The sequence below is a fragment of the Eublepharis macularius genome, chromosome 1 (genome assembly GCF_028583425.1).
Source record: "Eublepharis macularius isolate TG4126 chromosome 1, MPM_Emac_v1.0, whole genome shotgun sequence".
NCBI lineage: Eukaryota > Metazoa > Chordata > Lepidosauria > Squamata > Eublepharidae > Eublepharis > Eublepharis macularius.
In genome coordinates this window covers 190,994,727-191,011,393 of record NC_072790.1, presented here as the reverse complement: position 1 = coordinate 191,011,393, position 16,667 = coordinate 190,994,727, and the positions used below count along the sequence as shown (strand labels likewise).

At 45.9% G+C, this 16,667-nt stretch overlaps 1 protein-coding gene across 5 annotated transcripts in view; it reads left to right on the top strand.

Moving 5' to 3' along the window:
• Positions 1 to 553: 553 nt before the first annotated feature.
• Positions 554 to 16,667, top strand: part of SMYD2 (SET and MYND domain containing 2) — a 53,737-nt gene continuing 37,623 nt past the window's right edge. For 2 of the 5 annotated variants that reach the window (XM_054982308.1, XM_054982298.1), the window contains exons 1-2: positions 554 to 855; positions 12,246 to 12,309. In XM_054982308.1, coding sequence (XP_054838283.1) covers positions 677 to 855; positions 12,246 to 12,309 — 243 coding nt within the window. In that variant the 5' untranslated portion in view covers positions 554 to 676. Of the gene's footprint in view, positions 856 to 1,021; positions 1,195 to 4,766; positions 4,933 to 6,658; positions 6,754 to 12,245; positions 12,310 to 16,667 lie in introns of those variants that run through there. The other 3 variants (XM_054982328.1, XM_054982339.1, XM_054982318.1) reach the window with 3 other exon arrangements.

Below are 16,667 nucleotides of genomic sequence, written 5' to 3'. Positions count from 1 at the left end.
AGGAATGTCTTACAATGGAAGAGGGGTAAATAGCGTTGTAAGCTGCTTTGGGTCCCCTCTTGGGAGAAAAGTTGGATACAAATAAATACAAGAAGAAGAATATCCGTGGGAAACAATAGTTGATATTTGAAGGCCCGTCGGCTATAACATGAGCCAAGGGGCCTTGATCGGGCAGACAAGGGATATTAGCCTGGCCTCGTAGGGGGTGATTGAAGAATTATCCCCACATTGAAACTGGGGGGAGGCTGAGAGGTTATAGTGACTTAGCTAAGGTCACGTCGTGAGTGCATGAAGGAAATGGGATTTAAACCAAGCGCCCCTCATTCTCTGCCACTAGGCTGCTCTTATTAGTCTTATCCCCCTCCTTTCCCCGGGTTCAAGGACAGTTCAGAGACTCTGCCGCCCCCACCCCCCACCCCAAAGCCAGTGGGGCGCTTCACCCTCCGCTCAGCGTACAGGGGCTGTGTGGGCTCTAGGACCCAGCGAGCTCCCGGCGCGCTTTTCCCAGGGAGCCGGCGGCAGGGCTGCCCATGCCCATGTAAGTGCGGCGGGGTCTGGCTGGCTGGCTGGGGCTGGGCGCTGCGGGTGAGCGCGTTCCATTAATAGCCACAGGAGAGGCCGCCGCAGCCACGACGGAGCTGCCGCGAAGCCGGCCGCGACCGCAGCAGCGAGAGCCATGCGCTCGGGGGACAGTTCCGAGTTGGGGCTGGAGCGGTTCCAAAGCCCTGGCAGGGGCCGGGGGCTGCGGGCTCTCCGCCGCTTCGCCGTGGGGGAGCTGCTCTTTTCCTGCCCGGCCTTCACTTGCGTGCTGACGGTCAACGAGAGAGGCAACCACTGCGAGTGCTGCTTCGCCAGGTACCACCCGGCGGACGGCCCTGGCGGGGAGGGAAGGCCGCGCAAGGGGCAGGCTTTGCATCTGCGGCCTGGGCGCGGGCATTCCCGGTGGGTCCTAGCACCGGTGGCTGAGCTCTGGGGGAGGCGCGAAGCTTCCGGGTAATTGCTTTCCATGGGAGGGAGACGGAGAAGAAGCAGGCGAAGAAGAGGCTTGTGGGAGTATTAGGCGCTCTGAACTCGAATCTCTCCCCCCCCCCCATCTCCTGCCTAAGGCCGCATGGCTTGAGGTGGGCTGTGGCCTAGGGTCGCCTCTCCTTTTCTTCGGATACGACTCTTGTACCGTTAACAGCTGCACGAGAGGTAGCAAATCAACAGGTTGAACCATTCCCCCTTCTCTCCCTCGAATGTCTCGGAAAGCTGAACGTGTTGAATGTTTGCATATTCTAGAGCTGTTCAAGGTGCACAGAATTCGTGGCTGCTTGTAGTGGTCACTTCAGCACCAGGCAAGGTGCAGGCTTTTTCATTCTCTTATTATTTTTGTTACCTGAATTCAGGACTGAAAATGGGGGATCCAGGGTATAACTGCCATGTGAATTAAATCCTATTCATTTCCGTTTGTCTAGGCCCGTACTCCTTATTAACTGCAACCTTCGTTAAGTAGGCTTTCAAAAAGAGACATGGTAAGAGTTTATGGGGGTACAGCAGTCACCCCCAGTGTGGTGCGTGCTGATGTGTTTCCTGGTTCCTGTTTTCTTGTTCCCCAAAGCAAATAAGCCCGTCACCACTGGAGGAGGTGCTTCAGAAAGAATCCAGGAAGCGCCATGGTTGTGTCTGCAGGGAGCCCCCATTCAGAAACCGCTGCCTCAATCACAGGGGGATGCTTGGCTTGCAACCTCCCATGGCAACCTTTTTGTGGTGGCACCCAGAAAATTCCAGAAGTGACCACAGGCAGTGACATTGCGGACCCTTGGAGTACTGGATGGTTTTAGAGAAGAGGCAGACTTTTGAAATCTGTAACCTCTCATTCATTTTATTACTTTTTATAGTTTTATCCCACCCTTCTTTAGGGACCTCAGTAATACATGCATCTTCCTTGTTCTGATTCATTTCCACAGTAATCCTATGAGGTAAGTTAGAATGTGATGGTGTCTGGCCCAAGACCATCCCATGAGTTTCATGGCTGAATATGGATTTGAACCTGATTCTCTGCAGCTAGTTCAACATGCTAGTCATTGCACTGTATTAACTCTAATTTTAGAAATGCAACACTTGTTTGGGAGTATAGTTTCAGTAAACTGAATCTATCAGATGTGGTGGGGTGGGGACTAAAATGAAGAATGTGGAAATATGGACACAGTGGGCAGTGAAAAAATGGCTATTCCGTCATCTGATATTCTTTTATCTCCCCCTCCCTGCTTAAAAATAATGTGGTGGTTATTGTAGGGTCTTCTTCTCTGATATGAACATAAGCTCATGGTTCATGGGCAGCACAATCTTGAGGGTTGTAGTGGCAGCCAGCTGCCGATGTAATTGTGGTGGTGCTGGTCCAATCCCTGTGGACATTCCTTAGGGGGAATGAACAATGCATGCCCTGTGCAAGGCGCAGATGCAGAGCAAGCACACTGGAATTCAGAGCAGCCATGGCAACACCCACCAACCAGGCAGGCAGTGCTACCTGATAATATCCCTCAGAGTGTCAGGCACAGCCAACTCCTGCCTGCTGATATGGCCACCATCCCTCAGTGTCACCCCCCCTGCCCCCATGGAGTGCCAGAGGATAGGGAGGGAAGGCCCAGTGATAGTACAGTCTCAGCAGAGGCATGTGGCCTGAGTATCCCCCTCCCCATGGTGCACAGGGGAAATGTTCCTACATGGCAGACAGGACCCCCACCTGTCCCCCTGGCAAGGTCTGAGCAAAGCAAGACTGCTGCCCACACACAGCTGTCCCTGCTCCAAGCCACACACACACTTCCCCTTAAAAAAGAAAAAAAGAAGAAGACAGGCCAGGTGGATCCACAACCCCCACATGCAAGTCCAGCATCCTAACTGCTGGGTCAGGAAGGCAGATGCAATGGAGGCATGCTGTCAGGCATTAGACACCACACTGCAGCTTCAATGCCACTGCCAGCAATATGGGGCTGGGCAGAGAACATTGCAAAGAGCGGCATGGCTTAGTGGAAAGGCACTGGGATAGCATGGTCAGGACTCCTGGTTCTATCCCCATATGGAGAGAGGCCGGAGGCAGGCACAAGTATTTGAGCTGCTGTTTTGCCCCTGCAAACTGCAAAAGAAGAAATAGAAGAGCTCAGTTGATAGACTGGCCCAGACATCCACCATTTTGGCTGAGACATGCCTTCCCAATCTCTTCATGCTACACCCTTGTGCCCTGTACAATGTGAGCTCTCCATGTGCCTGCACCGCCAACCTACATGGCTCATCAGATGCCAGAAGTGCTGTTGGAGAGAATGAGACCCAAAGACCTCCCCCCACTGGCTAAAGCAGACACATTTCCCCATGAACCACCTACTAGTCTCCCCCCCCCCCCCGCAAGCTGAATACAGCAGTCAGCACAGTGCATGAGTTGGAAGGGGATGGGGACTGAAGAGGGGTGGCCATGCCAGTCTGTTGCAGCTATCTGCAACTTGTCGGAAGACATGAGCTGCAATGCATGAAAGCCCATGTCAGAGCTGCCACTGGACTTGTGTTGTATTTCTCAGCTGAACAAAAGGGAGGTCCATTGGTACCATGAAGACTGACCACATCGATTGCAGCATAAGCTCCACTGTGTCAGAGCCCACCACCTCCGATGTATGAGGACTTGGTGTAATGTAGCGGTTAAAGTAACTGAGCCACAATGCAGCACTTCACTGGCTTGAATCTCACTACTGTCATGAACTCTCCAGGTGGCCTTGAGTAAACCCCTCCTCTTGGCCCCAGCTCCCCAGTTGTATTGGGGGGATAATAATAATACTGATTAACATCTCTGGGTAGGCACTGATCTTTCCAGAAGAGTGGTATACAAATGAACTGTTATTATTTATATTATGTGAAGGAGGGATCATTCTGGGAAGCCGTATGGGAAAATAACAGAAGGGGTGGGAGAAGGAATGGACCAGAGAGTGGCATGGTATGAGGGGGTGGGGATAGGAGGGTCCAAGGAGCAAGTCTCGTCTACTCAGTGATGAACAGACAGGGACAGAGTTGGAGAGCATTCCTGTCTACTGAACAGCGGCAGGGAAATAGTAATGAGGTTTCCAGTACTGTCTTTGCAATCTGCTCCAAGAAGTCCTGGGATGGATGAGGTGAGCCCTCCCTATCACAGCATGACTGTGAGCTAGGTAGACTGGCCAGATGGATGGCTGCCTGAGTCAGGAAGCTGGGACGGAATGGCAGTCCTGTGGCAGAGTGGCAGGATCCACACTGGTCACTACATCCACTACACTGCAGTGCACTCGATGTACTGGGAATGTCATCCTCCCAGGCCTTTTCCCTGTTGAATCAGCAGGGGTCTGCAGTGTTGCATGCCAATGGCCAGCCATGGCATAGCAGCCACAGTATGCTATGCTAGCATTTTTTTGAGATACACCAGCATACTTATGAGATACAGTGGTGTAGTGGCTGGTCAGCTCCCTGTATGCTCCCCCCACACCCACCCAAGAATTGCACTGTTAGTAAGCTTCTTATAAAGCCATTTTCCCTTCTCTGCATCATTTGTCTTCAACTCTGTCATAGAAAAATAAAATACATACCTCTCTCTGGTAAAAAGAATAGATGAAAAGCAAGCATTTGCTCTAATGTAAGACTTGATTTATTTACAGTATGTTATCAAAAAGGGAGGTGGTCTTACGCTTGCATGCAAGTTACAGTTACATTTAATAATTTTTTTGTGTAAAATGTGCAAAACATTTTAAGGGGGTAATCTTGCATTTCAGGTCATCTTCCTTTGGAGTAAATACAGGTAGTTCTCTTATTGCCCGTCAGCAAATGTATGGATGCAGTGGAGGAGTCCCTGAGCACTGTTGGGCAAAGAGTGGCCTAAATCCTGCAGGTTGACACAATCCCAAAGGCTTAATCCATACGAATCCTAGATAGATCAAGGTATGTCTAAACCCACTGATAGAAATGCACTTAGATACATCTGCATAAAATCAGACCATTGGTCCTTGAAATCTACTTTTTAAAGTATATGTGCACACCTCTTATGATGAGGAAGAATGAGTGAGGCTTAGGAGCAGTAGCTGTTATTTTCATTTTGTTTCATCTCCAGTGGTCCTTTTTAATCTGCAGATGTTCTCTTATAGAAGTTTTCTGTTGCTTGCCACTGGGGATTGTAAAACCGAGCAGCCTGTAATGGCAAAGGCTCTTGTCCCATGTACAGCAGGTTGAGGACTATGTTGGGGTTTAAGACTTCCAGTTTCAAACAGGTTGATTCCTGTAGCTGTTAGTGGTAGTGGGAAGCCTCAATATATTTATTGTTTCTCACTTATTTAGATAATTTTTATGTCACCTGTCCATGAAAGATACGCCGAGTTCTATTTTGAATTTCAGCAAAGTCCCTTGGGCTGTGGCTGCTTTGTGATGCCTCTTGGAAGCACATGTTTGGCGCTGTAACTCTGTGAAGTCCCCATGCTGGTAACACTTCACAAAACAGTAATGCTGAAACCCAGTCAGCAACATATGTTTTGCAGATCCATAGTTATTTATGGTGAAGGATAATATAAGAAGTGTTTTACAATGATGTCAAGATAAGGCGTCTTGTATTTTTGTTTAGAGAGTACATTATTTGGTTCTTTTGACTGTTAAAAGTCGTAGTTTGTTTATTTATATATTTACTCCCCAGTGGGGACTCAAAGTTTCTTACATTGGTCTCCTTTCCTCCATTTGCGCAAACAACAACCCTATGAGGTAGGTTATTGCTGTGCATACTTTGCCTGGATATGGAAATTTATTTATAGCACACACTAAATTCTGTACAAAGGAAAGTGGAGTTCTACAGCATGCATACATTACACAATAATAAAATTTCACAGCCTCTCTTGCTTTGCCTACTTTATTCTACTTTTGTTATTTTGTATAACTTTTTCTTGACCTTGCTGCACAGGAGGGAACTAACACATTGAAGCAAACATATATTCTAAGAGTTTGGCAGTTGGCCTAAATGCTTTCATGCACATCTTTGCAGTCATTTTCTGTTTGCTTTTTTGTTTAAATGAGACACATGAAATCCTCAGGAAGTGGACTTCTCTGCACGTTACCACATTCTATGTTCATTTTTCTATACTGAGGAATTTCGGCAGACTCACAGCCTTTTTTAAGGGAAGCATAAGCAAATGCCCGTTTCTTGTGCCATATAATATACCATAAGGAGTAAAGGAAATGTCAGGGAAAGCACAGAAAACATGGTATCATTGCCTTTTGTGGGGAATGGTTAAGAATTTTTTTAAAAACCCACTATTTGGGAGTGTTCTAAATGCTGCCCCTACTAAGCATGCATGCTGTAAACTGTATATGAAAAGGTAAATTAATATATTTTACAATAAAATCTCATTTTCTTCTTGAGACATTTATTGGTAGGATTCTCCCACCACTGGGGGAACGTAACAATGTTTATGAGTATTACTGTAAACTATTTTAGCCACATATGAAATCAGTCATGGTGTTCCTTGGTAAATTACTGACTTATTTACTTTCCAGTGGAAGTTATGCTTCATTGTTGCAACCTAGCAGTGAAAGGTTATTGGGTGGTTCAAAACAACTTTTACCAGACTAAAATAATTTAATAAATTTTGCACACTTTTGATAATAGTGAGTTTCCTCCTCCCAGACTCTAGAAAAAGAGAGAGACGGGGCCAAGAAAAATGGGGTTCTGATCACTTTGACCCAAAGTTGGGAGCTGACATATCTGCATCTGAGCAGCAGGTGAGAATTAAGATAGGTTACATAAAAAGTGAAGCAATATATTATGAGCTACAGCTGTGAAGTTACAACACAAATTGATGTTGCAACAAGGCATGTAGGCTCTTGACTAAGACCACAACTGGACTTAGTATGAACTAAGGTAAATGGTCTACTTGTATGATCTGACTACTGCAAAAAGATGGGGACAGATCCTGTGGGGAGAATACGTTCACATCTACATGATGCCTATAGGTCTTGGTCCATATAAAAAAATTCCACATACAGTGTGCATATTGAGTATGTGTGAAGGTTGAAACCCAAGGATTCCACGTGCTTCTGATTATAAAGTCTTTAGACCAAGCCATAGTGTGACTTGCCTCTCAGATTTTTCAGAGGCTCGCAATGCAGATCTGAAATTTCCTTCTTGCAGTGGACAGAAGTGAGCAGCCCCCAAGGATTGATAGACCAGTGCTATTTTATGAACAAGTTAAATAGTAATGGTCCCAATGGTCCCAATACTAATGCTATGATTAGTAATACTAATCCCAATACTAATCCTGCTGCTCATTTCCCTCCATGATGAGAATAAAATCACAGATCTGCCTTTATGATTGTCTGGAACTGAAGGAGAGCAGAGTAGTATCTGAGTTCATGTGTGATAAATTTTTCCAAGTGTTGAAAACCAAGGCAGATAGTGAGGAACTACAGGGGAATTTCTAAATCGAGTAAGTGATGGTGGGCCAAATGAAGTTTAATGTAGCTGTGTGTAAGGTGATGACAGAAAATCCTAACTTTAAATATATGCTGATGGGATCTGGACTAGCAGAGACGGAGAAGGGAAGAGATCTTGCGGTTATAGTGGAAATCTCAATAAAAATGTCAGATTGTATGTAGCAGTGATGAAAATGGCAAATTCCATGTTGGAAATTACTAGGAAAGGGATTGAAAATAAAATAGCCAATACAGAATGACCGTTGCATAGAGCTATGATGCAGTCTCATTGGAATACTGTACAATATCCAAAAAAGATATTGAAGAGCTAGTAAGAGTACAGAAGAGGGCAACCAATATGATTAAGGAGTTGGAGCACCATTCCTAAGAAGGAAGACTAAAGAGTTTGGGACTTATCAGTTTATTAAAAAAAATGACTGAGGGAGCACCCAATGAAATTGATGGCCGGGAGTTACTTAGTGAATCCTTAAATTGTGGGGTTCACTGCTAGGAGATGTAGTGATGACCACAAGCATAGATGGCTTTAAAAGGAGATTAAGTAGGACAGAATAGGTCCATCAAGGGTGACAGTGAAACCCTAAGCAGAGTTACTCCAGTCTAAGCCCATTGATTTCAACTCCACATAGGATTTCACTGTAAAGAAAAACTCTGTAACCCTGAATACCAGTGATAGGAGGTAGCATTGAGAGAAAGCTTTGCCTCTAAGCCCTGTATGTTCCTCCAGGATAACTTCTGGCCATTCTGTGAAACAGGATGTTGGTCTAGATGATCCACTGTTCAGATCCAGCAGAGCTTTTCTTAAGTTCCTTGCATCAGATCAGGACAATTGAATGAACTAGGAGTCTTCAGGGTTAGGCTTGAGTAGAGCACCCACTTTGCATGTGGTGTTCTCTGCATAGTGGAAGGGAGGGGAACAGCTGCTTTTCCACCATGCAAAGACTTTCATTGGCATGGCAAATGTGTGTCCCTAGTCCTGTTTCAGCCAATTCAGTGCTTGATTTGTTATGAATACATGAAATAACATTAATAATAACGTTCAATTTATATACTGCCCTTCAGGACAACTTAACACCCACTCAGAGTGGTTTACAAAGTGTGTTATTATTATCTTCAGAACAATCACCCTGTAATGTCTGTCCTTATTACTGAAATTATTCATTACAATGAACTAGTACTCATAGCAAGATCATGTTTTTTATCCAAAGCATCAGGAAACTGAATGCTGTTAATTTTTGAATGAGATTCCTAGACAAGCACTCTTAAATGATGTTAATGGTCACTTCTTGCTCCCAGCAAAGGAACTTGGTGGCACTGTTAATGAGCCATAGTCACAAAAGATGGAATGAGGTTGTTCATGTTTGCTGTAGATGAAAACAAATACTCTGTCATCTATATATTCTGTCATCTATACATTAGGGAATACAACAGAATTACTAGATTTGCTTGTTGTAGATATCCCTTGCTTTGCCATCACACGTTATTGTATATCAGTAGTAACTTTGCCTACCGAGTTTATTGTTGAAGAGCATGTATGCGTGCATGAACTGAACCTTCTGGTTTATTCATTTGTAAACAGTAATATCTTAAGCTTAATCCTGCAGTTGCTGGGGTGGAGAGGTTTAAACTTGTTCTGTGAAAGTATTTTATGGCATGTGTGACCAAGACCATTGGAAATCCCTCTGCCTGCAGTCAGGTGTAATGTGTTGCATTGCAGATGTTCTGTACAGTACAATAGATTTGCTGCAATGCAGTGTGCCCTTTGCAGTTGAGTCTGAGAAGTTTCCTGTGGCATCCACTGTGGTTGGGATTGTGGAGAAGTGTCCCAGAGATGAAGAGTGAAGGTTTTTATAAAAGCAGCTTCATGCTATTTCGTTTGGGAACAACTCCCCTTATCCTCCTTCCCTCTCCAAACCTGTGAAGAGTGTTGTTTTAAATTAAATCCCCTGGTACAGAAAACACAGCATGTCAAATAGCTATCTAGCATTTGGCTTGAGCAACTGGGATTGTTGAAATTGTTGAAATTCCGATGTTAAATAAACACAGCAATGAAGCCACTGGGCTTCTGAAAGAATAAAATAAGTCTGATTTGAATATGTGGGGAAAGTAGCATATCTGTGCTTATGAGATTCATTTAATTATACTGTGCAAAACATAATTCAAAGATACTATGAAGGTTAGTGATAACTATACTGACAAATTACTTTAAATAATCCTTAGATGATATGATCCTGGTTCAACTCTTGGTTGTTATTTTTGGGTTTTTGATAGCAAATGGCTATTTTCTGAAAGATATTTTATCTGGAAAGTCACAAGACTGGCATAGTATCAGAAACAGCATATAATCAGTGAACAAAGAATGGGCAGGGCCAGACAAAGGACACACAAAGTTGATGACCTCAGTCTGAATGTAGACAAAGACCATGTATGATGGACCTCCCTTCACTACCCCACTCTTGAGGCAGATTTTTCCACCAAAATCTTTGTCTGCTTTGGCTGTTGGGGAAAGCAGGAGCCCTCTTCTTTGTGAGAAATGGCACTGGAGATGGTTTAAAGTTCAAAAATAAACAACTTCATTGAACAGGTACGGATAGAATAAGGACAGGGAATGAAATTACTGAGGTAAAATTTGTTGATAGAACCAAATACTCCTAAGTTTCAAGCAAAACAGTTTCCTTTAAACTTCGTTTCTATGTTCTTATGAGAAGACAAGATTCTCTGGAAAAGTCAGTGATGCTAGAAAAATTGGAAGGCAGTAGGAAAAGAGGAACACTTAAAACGAGATGGCTTGAGTCAATAAAAGAAGCAGTTTGCAGGATCTGAGCAAATCTATTAATGTTAGGACATTTTGGAGGTCTTTCATTCATAGGGCCGCCATAGGTCTGAGGTGACTTGACGGCACATAACATACGCAGTTCTTAATAGTGAGAGGTGGTCGGTTTAATACTTTGGTTATTCTGTAACAATGTTTTTTTACAGAGTTCCCCTTTTAAACTGAGGTTTCCAGATGTTAGTTCACCACTGTTTTCCTTTTACAGCAAACCTGGGGCCCTCCTCCGAGCCAAGCCCCCTTTAGATACTGGGTAGGAATTTCCACTTACTACCCAAACCTTCTTTGCCAATTCCTCCCCCCCCCGCCCGGTTCTGTCGTGGCTGTGTAAACTGGTTTCAGCTCGTGTTGGCTTTAATACTTAGAATTCTTATCTAAGTAGCTCTGTAGCTCGCTATCCAAATCCCCTGGTGATGCATTAGAGGTCTTGAGTCTCTGCCTAACAGCTGTGGTCAGATAGCTGAAAGTGAACGAACTGAACTCAGACAATACAGAAGTGATGCTGGCTGGGAATGTGGAGATCTTGAAGGACATTGTTCTCCCCACTTTTGGTGGGGTTTGGTTGACCCTTGCAGACTCAGTTAAGAGCCTAAGGGTTATACTGGATCTGGCATTGCAGCTCAAGAAGCAAGTAAATGCAGTTGCAAAAAAGGCATTCTCCCAACTCAGACTAGCCTGGAAGATGACCCCATGCCTTGATGTAACTGATCTGGCCACCTGGATTCATGCTGTGGTAACATTGAGATTAGACTACTATAATACACTGTATATAGGCCTTCCTTCAAAGTCAACTTGAGACTCCAGCTGGGACAAAATGCCACAGCTTGATTATTATTAGTAGCTAGGCCGAGCATGCATATTACTCCCATTCTGCAGTCCCTCCATTGACTACCCATCAGTTACTGGGCTCAGTTCAAGGCTTTGGCTATTATATACAAAGCCCTTCATGACCTTGGTCTCTCATATATGTGGGGCCCCGTCTCCTCCTATGCTCCACCATGACAGCTTCCCTCATCTGAATAGGGCCTTATGCAGATACCACCCTGCAGTAGGGCAAAATAAAAATCTGCCTGTACATGTGAATTCTCTGTAGTGTCCCCCGCTTTATGGAATGGCCTGCCTGAAAAGGGCAAGAAAACTCCCACTCTCCTGGCTTTCTGCAAACTGCAAAAATAAATTATTCAGGAGAGCTTTCATACACAGGTAATAGGGCTGTACTGTAAGGAAACGGTTCAAAGAGAAGCTTCAATGAAGGCTGTTACTGTTGTTTACTATATTATATCAAGTTGCTTATGTTTCATTTCAACATTGTTTCATATTTCTTTAATCTATTGAGTGTCCTAGCTCTTGATCATATTGAATTAACTTTGTAAACTGCCTTGAGTTTTAGTGAGAAAGGTTGACTATAAATAACGTAAATAGATAAATGTCTGTAATAATTCCACTGGGTCGATGGAGGATTGAAGTGCTGCTCCTTCTGTCCCTGTATTTGATACTTTCTGCTTCCCTGCGAGAAACAGGATGAGAATTCTGTTTGATCTTGGTTTGCTTCACAGTAGACAGGAAGAGTGGACAGGGACATGGGAAGGGAAATGACTCTTGCTTTTGGATGGAGAATACGTATGGATAACTCATCTCCCCCAACACATTTTAAATGTTTTCTTTAAGAATTACTGTGAGGCATCTGCATCCATTTGTTCCAAGTGCACACTCACTTACTGCGTCTATATACCACTCTTTGTATTCTCCAGCACCAGTATACAATGGCCCAGGGCTAAAGATATATTTGGGTGGAGCTCAGCAAGTTTGAATCTGATTAATGCTCGGATAGAAGACATCCTGGGATATTCTTGATGGAATAAATCCTATTATTAATATTTGTATTCAGCCTATCATATTTTTATTATTCACTGTCAGTGGGAGACATTACAACAGTGTGTTTTATCTCTTTAAGGAAAGAAGGATTGTCCAAATGTGGAAGATGTAAGCAGGCGTTTTACTGCAACGTAGAATGTCAGGTGAGTGTCTTAACCGAAAAACGACATTTTACTAATACGTGGCCATGTGACATTTTAAAGGAGACTATAATTTTAACATATTCTAGCATAGCTCTGAGAGAGGCTGCAGGGGCAGCAAGGGAAGGGCTGTTGGGGTCAGTCACAAACGTGGAATCAGTGTTGTGGCCTGAACCATTCCAGGAATTTGGAAATTGCCATAATGAGTCAACCGGGGATCAGCTGTGCCTGGTCATAGTACTGCTGAGCCATTAGATTAGTGGACTGCTACATGGCCCTAATTGCTTCAGAGGCTTCTGCCTACTTCAGGCATACCAGATGGTTTAACATTATTTCACTAAGCTGGTGAAGAAGCTTGTGCCTAGCTGAGCAGTCAGAAATAAATGCTGGATTTAGCTTTTTTATGGAGGAAAAAAAAACTGTTTGCAAATGTTCTGTCACTGCTGCTAATAATAATAGTGTGTGTTTAAAAACCAACTGTGCTTCCACTTGGTTGTCATGTACTTTCATTACAGGGGCAAAGCAAACTATGAGTAGGCCTGTTCAGATAATTTATAGTTTCTGGAGAGGCTTTATTACACACTTGAGCAACGGCTCCTGCGCCGCCCCCCCCCCCCCCCTGATTAGCTTGATTCAGTCTATTATAAATTCTAATGATTGCCATTGCCACGGTGGAAAAGTGTTCACGTGCTTATTTTTTTCTCCTCAGGCATTCTTTGGTCTCATTCATGTTATAGTTTTCAAGGTTAGAAAAATGTTGGCAAGAGGCAAGCTTGTCTTATGAGGCTTCCTTCATTTAAAAAAAATGAGAAGCTGCTACATAAGAACAATTGAGCGGTGCAAAGTTAACAGGAAGGGCTGGAGCTCGCTGGTAGAGCCTTGCCTTGCGCGCAAGTGCTTCCAGGTTCAAACCCTGACATGTCCAGTTAAAGGATTTTGAGTAGCAGGTGACAGGAAAAAATTTCCTCTGCCTGTGATCCTGGCAAGCCATTGCCTGTCAGGGTAGCCAGTCCAGAGCTAAATGGACCAGTGCTGTAAAGCAACACATGAAGCTACCTTATACTGAACCAGGCAGTTGGCCCATCAAGGTCAGCATTGTGGACTCGGACTGGCAGTGGCTCCCCAGGGTCTTGGGCAGTGGTTTTTCACTTCAGTTACCACCTGATCCTTTTACCTCTTGATGCTGGGGATTGAGCCTGGGAACTTGTTCATGTAATATAATAATAATATATAATAATAACATTTGATTTATATACCGCTCTTCAGGACAAAACACCCACTCAGAGTGGTTTACAAAGTATGCCATTATTATCCCCACAACAAACACCCTGTGAGGTGGGTGGGGCTGAGAGAGCTTCTAGAAGCTGTGACTGACCCAAGGTCACCCAGCTGGCTTCAAGTGGAGGAGTGGGGAACAAGTTTGCCCTGACTCCACATGTGTCAGGAGAATGACACTTTAGTTGGGAAAGGTGCACTTTCCTATAATTCAGAAGTTCATGATGAATATGCTGCATCATATTAATAATGAGTATCAGTAGGTTTAATTGTATATGGCCAAAGGCCGTCACAATACAAAGTTAAAAAACAGTAAAAATAGAAATCTATTTTACAAGCATAAAATACAGTTATTAGAATAATAAAAATAAAATACAATTAAAATGGGACCTTAATAAATACCAGATAGTTATGAGAAAAGTTAGGTTTCTGAGGAAACAATCTTGGCCCTAATCTTTTTTGCAGCTAGGGCAAACAGGGATACTCTGCTAGTGACAAATGAATCAGTATCAGATAACAAAAAAACTAATGAGTATCTCATGTGCCACTTTGGTGTGAGAGCCAGTTTGATGTAGTGGTTAAGAGCATGGGACTCTAATCTGGAGAACCAGGTTTGATTCCTCACTCCTCTACTTGAAGTCAGCTGGGTGACCTTGGGTCAGTCACAGCTTCTAGCTCTCTCAGCCCCACCCACCTCACAGGGTGTTTTGTTGCGGGGATAATAATGACATACTTTGTAAACTGCTCTGAGTGGGTGTTAAGTCATCCTGAAGGGCGGTATATAAATCTGTTGTTGTTGTTGTTGTTGTTGTTATCTTAATAACCTGAAAAACAGAAGCTGTTACTGAAAGCTTTTTAAATGTAGCTGGCTCCTCAGATCTGTATGACGGCCTCTCCCCGCTCTGTTCCACCATAGCAGCTTCACTTGTCTGGACAGGGCCTTCTGTGGATACCACCTATAGTTGGTTAAAATCAACAGCTGCCTGCACAAGTACTTTCTGTGTAGTAGCCCCGCCTTATGGGATGGCCTGCCTACAGAGGTCAGGAAAGCTCCCACTCCTGCCTTCCCACAAACTATGCAAAACTGAATTATTCAGGAGGGCTTTCTACCCAGATCATAGGGCTGAGTCATAAGACGTAGCTCAGAGAGATGCCTTGGTAGGGAGTAAGACAGGGACTATATGCTACTCTGTTGGGTACTATCTGGTGATGTAGACATGTGCCTACTAGGGAGTTTCCACTAGACATGGGCGCGAACCCCAAAAAATTAATGAACCAGCGGTTCGCGGTTTGGTGCCGGTGACGATCCCGAGATCGCGAACCGCAATGAACATTTCCCATTACCGAACTGGTTCGCAGTTCGCGGTTCGTTGGGCGCGGAACGGCCCCCGTGGCACTTACAGAGCCCATATTCCCAGGGAGTCTTCTGCAGGCTCTCCCCTATAGCCATCACCCAAGTTTGGACAAGATTGCAAAAGGGGTCTTGGAGTTATACCTTCTCTAATCCAAGGCCCCCAGGAAACTCCCACTCGATACAATTAGAGCCACCGGTTGATGTTGGCCCAGTGTACAGAAGGTGGGTGTTGACGGCAGCCGCCGGGCCTGGCAGCCACGGGGAAACAGCAACAAGCCACCTCCCCTTTAGGGGTCTAGGGTCTGGCCGCTCACCCGTGGCACCCCCCATGTGCCCGCCCAACAGGCCAAAGAGGAGCGCCCTGGTATTCCCGACAGGGGTGGGAGAGGACATGTCATTCTGACGGGCCTGATCCCCCAGCAAGCGAGGGTCCTCACCCGAGGGTCCCACTGAGGAACAGTGCAGCAGCAGCCGACAGCACATACCTTCCTGCCTTGCCGGAAAGGATGGGAGGGAGAGGAGATGTCATTTGGAGGGGAAGTGGGAAGATCTACCAACACCCGCGAGGCCTCCTCCGAAGCTCCCACTGAGCTACTCTGTGGCGGCAGCCGACAGTACCCACCTTCCTGCTGTGCCAGAAAGGATGGGAGGGAGAGGACCTATCATGTGGGGGTAAGTGGGAAGATCCCCCTGCAACTGCCAGTCCAAAGTGGAGCTCGCTGGTATTCCTGGCGCAGGCCGGAAGAAGGGTGATGACGGCGGCCGCTGGGCCTAGCAGCCATGGGGAGGCAACAATGAGCCACCTCCACTTTAGGGAGCGGGGGGGTCTGGCCGCTCGCCGGCAGCACCTCCCATGGAAGAACGGGAGGGAGAGGAGATGTCATTTGGAGGGGTCGGAGTGCTCCAGAGAGGGACAGGTTGAAAGAGGATCTGTGAAGTCGGAAGATCCTAACAGCCGCGAGGCCTCCTCCGAGGATCCCACTGAGGAACTCTGCGGCAGCAGCCAGCATCAACCACCTTCTTGCCTTTGCGGAAAGGATGGAATAGGACAGGACCGGAGAGGTCGTTGGGAGTCTTCCACAGAGCGTAAGGTGAGAAGAGGGACCGTGTACTTGTGTGGGAGAGGAGGGCCGAGCCTAAGGCTTCCTGGCCACATTGCACAGCAGGACCGGGATGGAGGAATCCCACTCTACCCTGAAGGAGTGCGCACACTGTTGTGGCAGAGGCTTGTCCGCTCCCCCTGTGTCACAGTGGAGGCTGTCGCCAGCATCACTCACCTTCCTGCCTTCGCGGAAAGGACGTGACTGGTCGTGGTGGCATTACCCATTCACTCCTGCCCAGAGAGGGCCGCCGCTGCTGTTGGCAGGGGCCACCGTGTTGTGCAATTTTATGCGCAACAGCAGTTGATCTGTCCCTCGTGGCCCAAAGCCGAAGCATCATACAGCACCCACCTTCTGGCCTTCACGGAAAGGGTGTGAGGGCGAGGGACCCATTCCCCCCTGCTCAGAGGGGGCAGCAGGTGCCCATGGAAAAGGGGAGTACCGTGCAGTGCCATGCTAACACCAGCAACAGCTCCTGAGCTGCCCCTCGTGCCCAAAAGCAGCAGCGGCCGACCTCAACCACCCTCCTGCCTTCGCGGAAAGGATACGTGACTGGTTGTGGGTCCCATTTCCCCCATGCACAGAGAGGACAGCAGGTACACATGGATAGGGGTGCCCCGTGCAGCTCAAAC